The sequence below is a fragment of the Crocodylus siamensis genome, chromosome 7 (assembly GCF_052110815.1).
Source record: "Crocodylus siamensis isolate JL-2025a chromosome 7, ASM5211081v1, whole genome shotgun sequence".
In the NCBI taxonomy this organism is placed as follows: Eukaryota; Metazoa; Chordata; order Crocodylia; family Crocodylidae; genus Crocodylus; species Crocodylus siamensis.
In genome coordinates this window covers 81,974,850-81,991,357 of record NC_143401.1, presented here as the reverse complement: position 1 = coordinate 81,991,357, position 16,508 = coordinate 81,974,850, and the positions used below count along the sequence as shown (strand labels likewise).

General features: G+C 43.4%; 1 protein-coding gene across 1 annotated transcript in view; it reads left to right on the top strand.

Annotated features, from left to right (window-relative positions):
- The window catches only part of DMBT1 (deleted in malignant brain tumors 1), a 162,575-nt gene that overhangs the window by 82,537 nt on the left and 63,530 nt on the right, over positions 1-16,508 (top strand). The window contains 4 exon segments of the mRNA XM_090058728.1: positions 5,011-5,098; positions 9,110-9,190; positions 12,221-12,541; positions 13,684-13,812. Coding sequence (XP_089914854.1) covers positions 5,011-5,098; positions 9,110-9,190; positions 12,221-12,541; positions 13,684-13,812 — 619 coding nt within the window.

The window sequence follows — 16,508 nt, the reverse complement described above, 5'->3', positions numbered from 1 at the left end:
GCTATTTGTAATGTGGAATGTTTTATAGATTAAATACATCTCTTATGTAAGTTCTGTGCTTAAAAATAGAAGGGAAAATGCAATATTCCTGTTAACTTAATGAAAGTACTGCTGATCTGGTACATGAACACCAGACTTCCATTTTGTTTCTTTAGAGAGCCCATTCTGTCATAAACTTGTCCCAACAACAATGTGTACTGTCGCTTTTATATATTCCTAACTCATGGATGTTAAAAATGTGCTTGTGTAGGCTGCTATAAGGAAATGATAGATATCTCTCCTTTTATTCACCATGTGAAATTATGGAAAACTTGGTTTTAAATAGCCAGCTGTTTCAAGTCTGTAAGTCACTGATGTTTGACTCAGAAATTCTTTTAACATTCTTGTGTTGTCTTTGGTATGACAGAAAAAATTGCAAAGTAAAATTGCAAAGTGAAAAAGTCTAAAGCCTGCCAGCTGTCTATAGTCCTCACAGTCATCCAGCTTTCAAGGATAGTTTCATAGTTTCTAGGGACCTGAGTAGATCATCTAGTCCAACCCCCCGCCATGGCAGGAAATAATACTGGGGTCAAACAACCCCAGCAAGATGTTCATCCAACCTCCTCTTAAACACCCCCAGGGCAGGAGCCTGCACCACTTCTCTTGGAAGTTGGTTCCAGACCCTAGCCGCCCTGACCATGAAGTAGCACCTCCTGATATCTAACCTAAACCTACCCTCTGCCAGCTTGTGACCATTATTCCTGGTCACTCCTGGTAGTGCTTGGGGGAACAGGGACTCCCCCAATGCCTGCTGGTCCCCCTTGACTAGTTTGTAACAGGCCACAAGATCCCCCCTCAGCCTTCTCTTTTGGAGGCTGGACAGGTTCAGGTCCCACAGCCTCTCCTCATAGGGCCTGCCCTGCTGTCTCCTGATCATGCGAGTGGCCTCCTCTGGACCCTCTCCATGCTGTCGACATCCCTCTTGAAGTGCGGCGCCCAGAACTGGACGCAGTACTCCAGCTGCAGCCTGACCAGTGCTGCATAGAGGGGGAGGATCACCTCCCTGGACCTGCTTGAGATGCATCTGTGGATGCATGCCAAGGTGCGGTTGGCCTTTCTGACTACATCCCCACACAGTTGAGGTATACTGGTCCCATATTCCATATACCCAACATCTCCCAGTTTATAGCATCTAAGGCATGGGCTGCAGGGAGTGCCTGTAGCAGAATGACACTTGCCCAAGGTCAAGAAAAATAATTAGCAGCTTTCCAGCACCTATGATAATATGCAAAAACTATACCTTGCAAGTAAGATGTCTTTCTACATGATGTTTTTTTTTAAAGAAATCACCTACGATAATATGCAAAAACTATACCTTGCAAGTAAGGTGTCTTTTTACATGATGTTTTCTTTTTATAAACAAAGAAATTCTTATAAAAACACCTGAATGGATCCTTTTCCTGAACATATGGTCAAAATTATATATAAAAATAGTTTAGTTGACTTTTCTGTAAAATACAAAGGTTTTCCTGATGCTACTATGGAAAATTGGAAAACATCTTGAATGACTATTATGCATGACTCCTTGTGCACATTGGTTGGCTTTGGAATTAGATCAAAAGGACTAAAGAAACTCTGTAAAGGTTAAACAGTCATCCAGGTAAGACCTTTCCACAGTAGGTAAGATGAGTAGTAGGCTAGCTTCCCCTTCTGAGGTCATGTTCACATAGGATCGTAGGAAAGTAAAGCTGGAGGGATGTTGCAAGGTCATCTTGTCCAGCCCCCTGCTTAAGGCAGGATCACTCCTGGATAAAGGATCCCAGCCAAGTGTTTGTCTGACCATGTCTTGAAAATTCCAGGGATGGAGACTCCACAGCTTCCCTGGGTGGCCTGTTCCAGTGCTTGACCATCCTCACATTCAGAAAAGTCTTATCTCTGACCTAAATTTCCTTTGCTACCACTTGAATCCATTGCTCCTAGTCCTGTCCCCTGTCTCCTAGGGCCACAGAGAAAAATGCATTTCCATCTTCTCTATAATTTCCCTTCGGGCATTTGAAGACTGCTATCAAGTTCCACATCAGTCTTCTCTCCCCCACACTAAATAACCTGAGCTCTTTCAGCTTTTCCTCATAAATCATGTTTTCTGGGGCTCTAATCATTGTTGTTGTTGGACTCCTTCCAATATGTCCCACATCCTTCTTGAAATGTGGAGCCCAAAACAGGACAGAGCATTACAGGTGGAGTCCCACCAGCGCTGAATAGAGAGGAAGATTTACTTCCCTTGATTTGCAAGTGACACTCCTGCTAATGCAACCCAGTATACTGTTGACTTTTTTTTTCTTCAACAAAAGCACACTGTTGGTTTGTACTGAGTTGATGGTCTACTGTAACCCCCAGGTCCTTCTCTTCAATACTGCACCCTAATCAGTCATTCCCCAGTCTGTATTTGTTCATGAAATTATTTTGGCCCAAGTGCAGGACTTAGCACTTGTCCTTGTTGAATTTCATGTGGTTGATTGTAGACCATTCCAATCTATTCAGGTCATTCTGGATCCTGCCCTGCTCTCCAGACCGTCTGCAATGCCATCCAACTTGGTTCCATCTGCAAATTTGCTAAGTGTGTGCTCTACCTTATTGCACATTTCCACTGAGAATGCACATACACCTCTAGCACCTGAGCATGGAGAACACATTGCCATGGCTATACTTGCACAGCACGCACACACACTGCTTTTCTGCACTTTCTGAGCTGAAGAGAAAGGACATCATACGCTTCCTGTTCCTGTCCTCTATGTCAGTGGTATCCAAAGTTTTTTGATCGCAAACCCCATCGTTAAAAATTTTTGAGCATGCACCCCCAATATATGTATATTTATATTCGCGCACCCCTATCAGTAAAACAATTTTGAGCACGCACCCCCCCAATATATGTATATGTATATTTATATAAATATAAATATAAATAGAAGTTCTAGTATTTTCTTCCTGCACCCCAATGGATTATCTTGAGCGCACCCCACTTTGGAGACCACTGTTTTATGTAACAGCCTCAGTTCAACATGGAGGCTTTGCAGGCCACACAGAGCATGGTTGTGTGCCTTACAAAATCCTTTCTTCAATTTTGTTTTTCTTGTTCCTCTATGTATTTTATTTTTTTTTAATTTTATTTTAGCCATGTAAAGTTCTCTCAGTTCTTTCTTAATTATTACCTTTCAGCTTCATTCTGCTATGAGATTCTTTCACATTTTTTAGACTTTATTTTGACTTTTTTTTCCAAAATATTTCCCTCCCCCCCTCATTCATTGTTATGGATCTGTCTCTGGGACAGATTGCACTACAGACTGGCCTGTTAAGCCCATGTGTATATCCTCTGCAACTGTGCTTTGCAGGGCTGCCATGATAATATTCCCTATCCATTCACTTGTGGCCATACACTCCAAATGCTGAAAACAAGGTAATGCAGTTGCCACTGGTGTGTACCCAGAACTGCTCTAATATTGAACCCCTCTGACTCAAAGTTTGAGAATGGTATTTTGCATGTGCCAAGTAATGCTTACATGACATACTTTGGCATTTACTGTGTGTGGCAATAGCCTTTGTTTTACTTTTTGCTTCTCCTCCTCCACATCAGTACCTGGGGCAATCACCTTGGTCTCCCCACTCTAGTTACACCACTTGAATTAAGTATTGACATGCCCTAAGTAAGTGTTTCCCAACCAGTGTGCCGTCACAAATGAACAAGTATTCCACTGAATTTTGCCATGGCAATGAGCTACAATAGGTATGAGAGTGGGGAATGCCTTAACAGGTGTGCTGCAGAAAATTTTTATTAGTATAGGTGTGCCTTGCATTGGAAAAGGTTGAGCTACACTGCCCTAAGTGACTTATTGGCACATGGGAGACTGTTATCCTCAAGAGGTGTTTCATTCATGTGCACAAGCAAGTGTGGTATGGGAGGGCTGGAGGTCATGAGATTCTTGCTGATAAGCCTCCCTTTGTAGCTTGCAGTGCCCGGAAGCATTTTGAACACGCTGCGCTGAGGGGGAAGCTATGGGGCATGTTTGCACTTAGGCTCTGGTCCTGAGGAGAGCTTTGCGGGTGGGGAACCTGGATTGGTGACATCTTGAACAGTAGGCTGCTGTCCCTCAGCCTAGTCTCAGTGCATGGGTCAGCAGGCTGCTCACTTGCATGTTTAGTTACAAATTTGCATGAAAGCAGTTTTTTACCTGGCAATGAAATTCTCTGTTCTCCAAACAAGTACGACCCTTTGAAGTACAGAGTGAAGAATAGAACTGACTGACATCTTATTAACTGGACAATGCAGTCCTTCAGCTTGACTCATTTCTGAGTTGCTTTTGTTCTTATTAATTTATTTAAAAGGCTGAGAGGTTGTTCTGAGTTCGTTAGAAAGAATGCCCAGGCTGCTAAGCTTGTGGTATAGTTTTGCATTTCATCAAGATGTCAGAAAATTGTGAACAGTCTCATTGTTGGCACATACATTTCCTCATTTCTGTGGGAGTACAGTGGTATCATAGAGCTATCATCTTACTTGTTTGCTCTTTTGAGCATTTTCCTTATTTCAGCCTTGGTTGTTCCCTAGTGTTAATCTCCTTATACTTGCACGGAAGTCTTCTAACTGCATCTCTGACTTTTGACCAATTATATTTCCTCCTTCCAATATAATGCCAGCTTTTGTCCTTCTAACAATATTGCTGTCTTTTGCCTGTGTGTATTTTCTATAGGTTTTGAAATATATCACACATCCCCAAACTTGTTTGACATCTTCGTCATGCACTTTTAAATCTTTCTATCCTCTGCTTTCATTGAAGATGGTAAAGATGACAGCCAAAATGTATTAAGTCAATAGGCTGTGTGTACATCTAAGGAAGTAGCCATGTGGTTTTTTCACTGTGACATTTATACTTTCTCCCTCTTTTTATATTTTTTTTTACTCTCACTGGTTATATACCATGGTGCACTCTTCAACACAGTACTGGATTTGTTATATATTTCATGTGTCCTTTTGGGCAGCCCTCAAAGAAAGCCTGGGGTGCTGTCGCAGAGCACTTAGGTGCCCTGTGCCTGAAGAACAGAGAAGCCTCAAGAGACACCCCTACCGGTAAGAAGGGGGAGGTGCAGCTGCCAGTCACCGGGGCAGCATAGGTGCTGGTTGCTGGGCCAACCAGCAAAACCTGCTGACAGGAAGGGGCAGGGCTTAGCCCTTCTTAAGCCCAGGCAGGAGGCCAAGGTGGCAATTCCCTTCTGGCAGCCAAGGAGTGGGGAGCTTGGCCAGTGCAGAGAGGGCCAGGGATTGACTGCATGAGCATCCACTGGTTTGCTGCCATGGGCTGGAGTACTTTTCCCGGTAGGGATCAAATGTTGTTTGACCGTACGGTTTAGTTTTATGTTATAGCCCAGGGGCTTTGTGCTTTGTATTTACTGTTTTACCAGAGGACCGGGTGAGGCTATTAGGCGTTGGAGGAGGCCTCATAGGGACCCCACGGTAGCGTGGGGGTCCTGGCGCCAGAAAGGGCACAGCATCTTGGGCGTGCATTGGCCCTAGCCCCAGAGTGGGAGGGGGCAGCGAGGAGCCCCAGAGCAAGGTAAAGGAGAAGACCGAATTACAGCAAGGCCCAGGTCAAGATCCTGGCAGTACAATCTGCGAGGCTTGGGCTGCAGTGTAGGGGAGGAAAGGAGCCGCAGATCGCGTCCCCTGGCACTGGGGCATAGAAGGTGGGCAGCCTCCCACTAATTACATCTTTCAATCAATTAAGATCAAGGCATGGCAGCGAGTAAGCAGGTGGCTGGCCCATAACAGGAGGGCGGAGTCATCCCTAGAATGACTCCAGCAGTAATACTCCTGTCACGGGTGCCTTCAAGGAAGTGCCACAGAACCGAAGGTTTTTTAGCTCGGGCCTCCAGAATAGAATTTAAAACTTTAGGTTTAGCCTCTTAATTCCTCCAAAGGCTTACAAATCCCTTACAAGTCTGGCGTCATGATGTGGGGAAACTTGGTCCAGACTTGAAAGGAGGCTGTCTTCATAATACTCTACACTAATTCTTAGAACATACAAAAATCCAGAAATGAAGATGTTCAATAAGATTATCAGTTCACTATGGGAGGAAGTCTGGGGTATTTTCCTTATTTTCTTGCCTCACCTCACTCTACCCTTTGGCACTTGATCTCCTTCCCTCTGGACTGCCCCTTGATGTAGCAGGAAGGTTTAATAAACCAGCATGGCTAGGGACAGAAATTGCACATAAACAGGTTTAAGTAATCAGAAACTGGTTTAAACCTGTAACAGAACATAAGTTCAGTGCATATAAACCAGGTTCAAAATGGCTGAAACTGGTTTAAGATAAATTGGTTCAATGCAGTATCAGACTTAACTGGTTAGGGTTAAACCAGTTCGTGGAACTTGTGTCCTTGACCCCTTCCTAGTTTAAGTTAAATCAAAATCCCCCAGCATCCCAGCATGCTTTTCAGCTCTGGGCTGAGCTGGCTGGCCCCAACCCTCTCCTCACTAGCCAGAGCTCCAGCTGGCTGAGAAGGAGGTGGTGGGTTGCAACATCTGCCAGGCTTCCCCTGTGCCCCCTGCCCCTGCTTGCTGCTCAAGCAGGAATTCTCCCCTCCTACCCCTCTCCCATGGCAGGGACCCCAGCAGCATGGACCCCAGCCAGCATCTGCCTGTGCCCTCCCCTCCCTATGCTAGTTAATGCTGGGAAGTGTCTGTGTGTGTGTGTCACCAATTTCACTGGAACAAAGGCAGACAGAACAGTATCTGCTTAGGGCTTTCTGGAACTAATCAGGGCTGCAGCCAAGAAGCCAGTGGCTTACAAGTGCAAATGTACCCTGCAGATAAGAAGAGCTTGAAGCTAATGAGAGAGATGCTTTTGTTTTCTTATGTAGGGCTTGAAGAGCTGGTAAGTTTTGTGTTCTGATAAACTCCCTGCTGGCTGCTGGCTTGCTTCAAAGCTGCAATTTGTCAGTGTTCAACAGGGGACAGAGAGAGGTGTGAGAAATGACCTGGTTTGAAATGAAAGTGACCTGTGAGTGCTTTCAGTTTGGTGCAGACAGTAGAAAAAAGCTGGGAACTGGAGATCGAAAAGCTCCATATTATCAACAGATGAATGCAGTCCACGTAAGCAGTCTTCCCTCTCTCTTCCCCCCCACCCCACACTTTGCCTCAGAGTGCTAGATGAGGGCTCAGACCAAATTGTTTCTTAGTTTCAGTTCAGCCTCTAATTTATTGACTCCGAATTTGAGGTTTAAAGGGCACATGAGCAATGTTCAAACTGCAGAACTACCCTCTAACACATCCTGTTAATTAACTCGCCCCTGGTGTCTCATGAGCATGGTTTCATTGATTTAAGTCTATGTGGCAGCCCATACAAAGCAGTGCAATATGTTTGAGGGTGCCATGGTCAGGCCTAGGGAGCTTGAAGTTTAGACATGGCCACAGTCTTAACTGTGAAAAGGGCAGAGCCCAATATGATCCAGGTAACCACAGATCAGTTAGCCTCACCTCAGTCCCCCGAGAAATCATGGAGCAGGTCCTCAAATAATCCATTTCTAAGCACTTGGAGAAGAAGGTGACAAGGAACAGTCAGCATGGATTCACCAAGGGCAAGTCATGCCTGATGAACCTGATTGCCTTCTATGATGAGATAATAACTGGCTCTGTGGATGTGGGGAAAGCAGTGGGTATAATAGACTTTGACTTCAGCAAGGCTTTTGGTAAAGTCTCCTATAGCATTCTTGCTAGCAAGCTGAGGAAGTATGGGTTGGATGAATGGACTGTAAGGTGGATAGAAATCTGGCTGGATTGTTGGGCTTAATGGGTAGCAAGCAGTGGCTCAATGTCTAGTTGTCAGCCAGTTTCACTTGGAGTGACCCAGGGGTCAGTCCTGAGGCCAATAGTTCAATATCTTTATTAACGATCTGGAAGATGGGCTAGCTTGTACCCTTATCAGGTTCTCAGATGACACCAGGCTTAGAGGTGTAGTAAATATGCTGGAGGGAAGGGCTAGGATTCAGAGTGACATAAAGAAATTGGAGGATTGGGCCAAAGAAATCTCATGAGGTTCAACAAGGACAAATGCAAAGTCCTGCAGTTAGGACCGAAGAATCCCATTTCCCTCTCTCTGGCACTGGTGAGATCACATCTAGAGTACTGTGTCCAGTTTTGGGCCCCCTACTACAGAAAGGATCTGGGCAAATTGGATGTCCAGTGGAGGGCAACATATATGGTTAGGGGGCCGGGGCACATGACTTGTGAGGAGCGGTTGAGGGAACTGCGCTTATTTAGTCTGCAGAAGAGAAGACTGATAGGGAATTTAATAGCAGCCTTCAACTACCTGAAGGGTGGTTCCAAAGAGGATGGACCTAGGCTGAACAGATCTCATTGGGGATGGTCCAGGACTAGATGACCATCTGAGCTCCCTTCCAACCCTAATTTTCTATGATTCTATGAAATGAAGAGCAATCTCCTGGTGCTTTATGTTGGGTGTCAAGCAATAGGTTAACCACCTATTCTTCTGGGATTCACTTGATATTATATAGAATTCACAGATTTTTATGATTTTTTTTGTGCAAGGATACCCACTGGCACTGGTTCTCCAGTGAAGTTTAACAAGTTATTGAGCAGCATGTTCAGAATTACAAGGTGAAACTATCTGGAATTAAACACTTGTACTCCCTGAAACCCTTCAAGGATTAGGATGGGCTCCCCTTTAAGAGGAAGGCCAGGGAAATTGGAGGCCTGTCTGCAAGCCCACCTAACCTTCTCATCTGCCTTGCAGATACTCTGTACCCTTCAGCAATAAGCAGGAAAAATAAAGCATGTGCAACCACCATACAGATGCCAAAGGTATGCTTAGGTTCACACATCCTTCAAATGCATGATCGGAATACTTTGAACAATAACAGTGAGTAATCTTATCCAGAGAGTGAAAAATGTCATAGTTCAAGTTTCTTTGCATGGAGAACAGGAAGTTGCCTTCATTTGTGAATGAAGTAAAGTCACTTAGGAAATGCACGTTATATTTATTCATCATAGAGACCAAACCAGTTATTTAGCCATGCCCCCTTTTAGATAGAGCCTATAAATTCTGATGCTTCTTTCTGCAGGGAATTCTGGTGAGATGGACACTGCCACGATCCTCACTTGGACATTACTGTTGAGTCCAGGAATCCTGCAGGCTTCCACAGGTAAATTCTTAACATTCTCACAAAGTTGTTTTTGCAAACCTATAAAGACCAGTTTTGCTCCTTTTTTCTGGTTTTGTAGAGACAGAGCTCACCTTCAGACAACAGGAACTTTGTGCAACAATTAAACAGCACTGTAGCACCAATTTGGACAGATTCACAGAAGTTTAGGGCTGGAAGGGACCTTGTGAGATCACCGGGTCCAGTCCCTCTGCTCTGGGCAGGAAAGACCCTTGGATCAAATAACCCCAGCAAGGCGTACGTCCAGTTTCATTTTGAAGTTCTCCAGGGTAGATGCCTGCACCCCGCCCCCCACTGGTGGTCTATTCTGGCATCTGGTTCAGCTTTCTTCTGTGGAAAAAAAAGGCAGTCAGTCCAACTAATTAATAGTTATTATTTAATAAAGTCCTTAGTGCAATAAAATTAAAGTTTTTCTCACCATCCAGTATTCTGCCATAGCTATTTGTACCACAACTAAAACCAAATGAACAAGCTGTTCACAATGCTGCAGGTTAATTATTTAATGTCTCCAAATCCTTGTGTCCAGGGTGTGATTTGAGGAGCAAGGTGGTTTCTCTTGCCACAATGCATATTTATTTTCAAGTGGCACAAATTACTATTTCCAGGTGCATACTGAACCACTACCAGTTCTCATTTTTAAGAAATGTAATTATAAGTTAGGGCAGTGACAGGTTATCATATTACAATGACAACAAATGAAGTATTGCAGACATGTCTGCATCAAATTTGCTTTACATTTGTCAGTGTCTGTTTCTCTTTCTTTATGATCTGTTTAGTTTGAGTAACCTATCTAACCTTTTTAAGTGGCTCTATAGTAAATAATCCTATTATGGTCAAGTTATGCAGAATAGACTTTTTGTCCCTGAAAGCACTTCAGGTAATGTTCACAAGTAGCATTTCAGCTACGTTATCATTATTTGCGGGCAGCAGCCCTTTTGTTAAGTGAGTTTTGTGACTGATGAATATGTTTTGAATTGCTCTTATCCTCTCAGTGTATGTATGAATAATTATGTTAAAACAGGGAAGTAAGACTATGCGGATGAGCTCCAGGCAATTTCTTTTAAACACCTTTGGTGATAGGATTTCTCCACATAGGGGTATATCTGTAAGATTGGTGAATGAATAGAACAGATTTGTTGAACATTAGTATCAAAGGAAATTAGGGAATTATTTCTTACTATTACTGCAACATAAATAAAGTGGAGCTTGTAGGCAGGGAGCTTGAATGTGGACAGTTCCTGTAAGGAACGAAATATTTATTTTGGTTGAAGCCCAGGAAATGTTTTCCCTCAGGATGCATATTCTAGAAGACACAAATCATCTCTCTGGCATTGCCCTAATCTAGACTGGCACCTGCATTACTTTGGTCCCACAAAAATATTGCTGTTGTGTCTACTGATATTTTTCTCAGGTAAGACTTGTACCTGTATATCACATCAGAATATTTTAGGGCTAAGCATATTTAATCTGATAAACCACAGGACCTGTGTTTTACTCGCTGTACCTGAATATAACATCAGGAAAATTTCATGCTTCTCTCACCCTCAACATACAACACTTTGCTGTGTATAAGTTAAATGCATATTTTACTGGTTTCCTGCTTACAAAGGGAAATATTCTTTAGACACGGTTAATAACATTTTAGTTAGAACTGAAGGGAATAGTGAAAGGTAAGAGACATTCCCTCTGCAGTGAGAGTAGGGCGGTGACAAGCTCCTCCACAATGAGAATAGAAGTCTAAGAATTAGCAGCATAGTATAGAAAATCAGCTTAAGGGCACAATCCTGTAGATGCTTCTGCACACAGGTAAATTAAAACACATGAGTCCCACTGATTTCAGTGTAATCATAGCTGTGAATAAAGGTGTTCACATATGCTAAGGGGATTTTTTTACTTTACATTTTTTTAAATAACCAGGGATAATAACATTTTATTAGGTGAATAATGGGGAAAGTATAGATCAAGCCACAAAAGATGGCTTTTGTGAAGAAAACAGGCAACTTAAGGTAAATACTGTTGTCATGTTCTTATCGATTTATGAGCAAGGTAGAGAATTCCTGCATGGTACTGTATTTGCGCAAATACAAGATGACCCTGACTATAAGACAACCCCCCAGTAGTTAGATTCTATATCTGGAAAGTTTACAAATTTGTTATATTTCTCCAGGTGTAGAATCTAATGATCAGTGTTGTCTTGGATTCATCCCCCTCAATTGCTATAGCAAGGAAAATAGTAGCTGGAGGGGGAGTGGTGGTCAAGTGACCCTGTTTTCCTCTGCTCCCCAACAAGATTACTTTCTAAAATTGAATGACTTGGGAATTGATTTACTGGGATGGAGAAGGGTATGGGAACTTTTCATAGTTTCACAATTGTTAGGGGCTGGAAGGGACCTTACAGATCACTGCATCCACCCTCCCCCTGCCTCCCCCCCATGCACTTGGGCAGGAAAGACTGATGGGATCAGATGATCTCAGCAAGATGGGCATCAAGACGCTTTTTGAAGATTGCCGGTGTGGGTAACTGTACCACTTCTGGGGGGGAGCTTGTTCCAAACCCTTGGCACTCTACTTGTAAAGAATATTTTTCCTTATGTTGTCAGATGTATCTTTTATAGGAGCAGCAAAAATCAGTATTATATCAGGCACCAATGGATTTGAAAGTAAATGCATTCATATGCAATATTGTCAAATCCAGTCTGAGTACTGTTAAGAAGACTAGGTACTATTGGATTTAGACATACAGAGAGGAGTTAGTTTTGTTTAAATCAAGTATTACAGACTCAAGTCTGTGAGACAAAAAAATTCCATATAATATTTCAAGTTTTTCGTCTGTAGAAGGCCGGTTTACTGCTTCTGCTGTATTTAAATGGGAAACAGGCTGTTAGATAGGTGGCATGAAATAGTAGGAGAATTAAGAGCCAGGAATATAGTTGCTACTGTTATAAATATGCCAATATACAACTGACAGTAAGTGTTTGTAAGCTTGTAATAAAACATGTTTGTGTTCTGTAGTTTTTCAAGGTGCCAGTCTCCGACTGGTGAATGGAAGGCATGCATGTGAGGGGCGCGTAGAAATTAATCGTGACGGATCCTGGGGCACAGTTTGTGATGATGGATGGGATAACAGCGACGCTCAGGTTGTCTGCAGGCAGCTTCAGTGTGGACGGGCCATTTCAGCACCGGGAAGCGCCCGTTTTGGTGAAGGCACTGGGACTATTTTTCTGGATGATGTTGAGTGCAGAGGGGATGAAATCTCTCTCTGGCAGTGTAGGCACAGAGGGTGGGGCTCACACAATTGTAACCATGGAGAAGACGCCGGTGTCGTTTGTTCAGGTACTTTTTGTCATTTCTCTTTGAGGTCTTTATAGTTCTGAATCAACAGGAGGGAAATGTTTAAATTAGAACTTGTTTCTAATTTGCTTCTGTTGGCCTTTGCCAACAGATTTTTTTAAATTAATGGTTTAATCTGAAGAGCCTGCCCTACGTATATTTATGCCTATGATCAAAAAGACTGCTACTGATAGTGAAACAATGGAATATTTTTACCAGTTTGAATGGCATTAGGAATACATTTCATTTTTTATAAGTAGTTGTACTTTGAAGTTGTGGCACTTTTAACTGAGCAAATCAATTCTCTGTATGTTCTCATAGAGATGAGTGGCTTTTAGTGTCCCCTCTCCCCCTTTTCTTCCATATGTTGTACTCCCAGTAACACATCATAAGCAGCAGATTTGTTTACTAAATATCAATCATTTACGTGGTGCCTTCTCATTTACCTTAAACGGTCTGGTACTGTGTTAATGAAGGCCGACAGTCAAGGGAAAAGTAGCACTTTTTAGTCATAAAATTCAGCATATTCATTAGGAAAATAATGGGCAATATAAATGGGTTCAACTGTCTCTTTTGCAAGGCAAGGGGATTGCCATGATCCAAATTCTTACCATGGGCAGTTGGCAGAGGACGCATGCCCATCTCCAGCTATGTGAGACAAATAATTCAAGCCACACTCTAGCAGAGGCTCAGGTGCACGCTTGTGTTGACAGCTATGATTAGTCCCTTAGATTTCAATGAAAATGTCCCCTGCAGAAAAGTTAAGCACAGCCCTGCACCATTGGCCTTAAAATAGAATTGCTCCCAAAGGGCAGTGCCTGCTCCCCAAGCCAGCTCAAGAGGTACGACACTAGACTGCCAGTCCCTGGTGCTAGCTTGTGCTGCTCTCCCGTTTGCCACTGGTGTTTCCTTCTTGTACGCTTGCTTCTCAGCCTTGCAGTTATGGAATGGAGATAAATAAAGCTTTATTTTGTTCTCATTTCACTTGCTTTTGCTTGCATCGTCCCTCTCTGAATGGGCTACCCCAGATTGGCCTTCTGATTTTACTTTCACCATAATGACTTTGGTACCTTGTCCACAAGCTTTCGTCTCCGGTTGAAAAAGGGTTTTTCATTCCCTTCCTGTTTTTCCCTTTGTCTTAACAGGAGTTTCTAGTGTAAGTACTCCACCACTACATATGACTAGTATGGTCACCTCACCTATTATGAGTACCCCACAGCCATCTAGTATGACTGCCATTAGCCTGCTTCCTACAAGGACCCCAGCACAGACAGGTAGGAGTACCACTGGACTGCCTACTATGAGTGCCCCGGCAGCACCTATTATGACTATTGCAGCGCCACTTATGTGTACCTCAGCACTGTCTACTACGGCTCTCCCAGCTACAGATGATTCTTTCCTTAATTCTTTGCTCCGTCTGAAATTCACCAAAGTCTTTGGAGAGGGCAGGAAAAGCAATGAATGTGAATGAGCTAGGGGGCAGCTGTCTCTGTTAGGGAAGCTATTTCCATTTCGGGAACATTAGAACACCTCTCAGATGGGACCTGGCTTGTAGAAAGTAGATACATGAATAAATAGATTGGGCTGCAGGTTTGGCTATGCAAGCTGAAGCCTGTGGAGATCAGGCAATTCTCTGAGTCTTACACGTGGGCGAATCCAATCTGATTTCCAAAGAGAGGCCTGGGGAACTAAGGCTGTAGCAGGAAAAAACCACCCCCTGCCATGTGGATAGTATACACAGTGGCCACAACAACAGGCCACGCAATGCTGGGCCTTGGGACACAGAGGGGCACCAAGCACAGGTATGCAATCCTTTGGATAGCCTTTTCAGGCCTCAGCAGAGCAAGCACAGCCTGGCAATGAGGAGGATGAAAGCACTACGAGCTGAGAAGAATTCTCCACTGGAGTAGGGGGCCATGCTGGAAGACGGGCCGATTGGGCAGGCAGCCTGTAAGCCACTGGGACAAGTATTTTAAGATGGACACTGGTGCGATGGCCCACTTAGTGTCTCAGATTTTAAGAGTTGACCTGCATGACAGCATTCTCCCTGGCCTTGGGTAGTTCACTTAATCGTGCTGAACTTTGGACCCATTGACTCCCTTTAGTTAATGGGTTATTATTAGTTCTAGTTAAGTTGTTTGTTCCTTGTGGGTGCCTATAGACATGCTCATTCCTGTTCTAATTAGAGTGCTCCAATATCGCTTCCCTGTCATGTGTATTAAGTCCCTGCACATTTCAAGGCGGCCATGAGGGCACTTTATCTAAACCTCATCAAATCAGCTTCAGATAAAATGCCCTGCAGTAATCTTGAAACACACAGGGACTTAATACGGTGAGCCATTTTAACTGGAGTGGTTGTCCAGTAGCTACTCCATTTAAACTGCACCCCACCTAACACACACATACACACACCTGAGCCCATGTGTAGGCAGCCTCTAGCTGTTATTTTTGGCTGGGAAAGAAGGATGTGGGGAATGAAGCAGATCTTTCTTAGCTTTGTTGATGCTGAGGGATTACTGGACAATAAGGTGAGGAACAGAAATTATATGTAAACTGGCACAGGCAATCAGAAACCGGTCCAAATCTGTAACACAATACAAGGTCAGTGAACATAAATTGCTTTCAGAATAGCTAAAAGTTTCAGATAACCCTGGACTGATGTAGTATCAGGCTTAACTAATTTAAGTTAAATTGGTTTATTGAACTTCTGTGCCAGATACACTCCGGATTCAAGTTAACTCTGTCCCCTGACATCCCAGGATGCTTTGTATCTCCCATGCAATTCCCAACCCTCTCCTTCCTTGCAGGGTGTGCAGGGGTAGCCTTGACCCAAGCTGTCTGCTCCAGCTGGGTAGGGAGCTGTGCTCTAGTGCCCCGCCACCCCAGTTGGTGGCCGGGATCACTACAGACATGTGACTACATTTCCAGAATCCAAAGTGAATGTCTGGTCCTTTACTAACCGGTTCAATCTATGCAGCTTAGACTAACCTGTGAAGATCCAATCGATTCAGCCTTGGGCTTTTTGCCTGTCTATGTAATCTGTGAGTAGGCACACTGAGCAAAAGAAAATAAATGGTAAACCAGTGTGCATATAATCATGGCTCTAATATGAAATGGAATTCTGCTGTTTTGTCTTACAGTCCACTGCTTCCTTTTAACTTTTATATCATCATCATGCGCTATGTTCCATTTTAATGTTGTGTAAACTGCTAGAATGAACCATGTTATGCTTTTTAGAAAAAATTACCATTTATATCAATGCTGTTATAGGGGATTGCCATGATCCCAGTTAACCAGGGATAATAACATTTTATTAGGTGAATAATGGGGAAAGTATAGATCAAGCCACAAAAGATGGCTTTTGTGAAGAAAACAGGCAACTTAAGGTAAATACTGTTGTCATGTTCTTATCGATTTATGAGCAAGGTAGAGAATTCCTGCATGGTACTGTATTTGCGCAAATACAAGATGACCCTGAATATAAGACGACCCCCCAGTAGTTAGATTCTATATCTGGAAAATCTACAAATTTGTTATATTTCTCCAGGTGTAGAATCTAATGATCAGTGTTGTCTTGGATTCATCCCTCAATTGCTATAGCAAGGAAAATAGTAGCTGGAGGGGGAGCTCCATTGTACAAACTGTACATAATATTAGTCCAGAGGCAAAAAGCTCGTGACCGATCATATAGTTCATTGGGATGGTCCCCAGCGAGCCAACAGCATTCCAAGCCCGGTGATGCCACAGCCCAGCACTGCTCAGTATGTGTGTGAATTCCGGATACTTCCCACAAATCAGCTACGTGCTAATGAATGCCCACCCCCACCCTCTACTTGTGGCTGAAACCAGGTGTTCTTGTCACAAATCCTGGGACACTTGCAAAACTTATATGAAGATGCAATGCAGGACTGCCTGGTTCATCTTCACCCCATAAAAGGTGGAACACGATAATCACATACGACAGATTGAG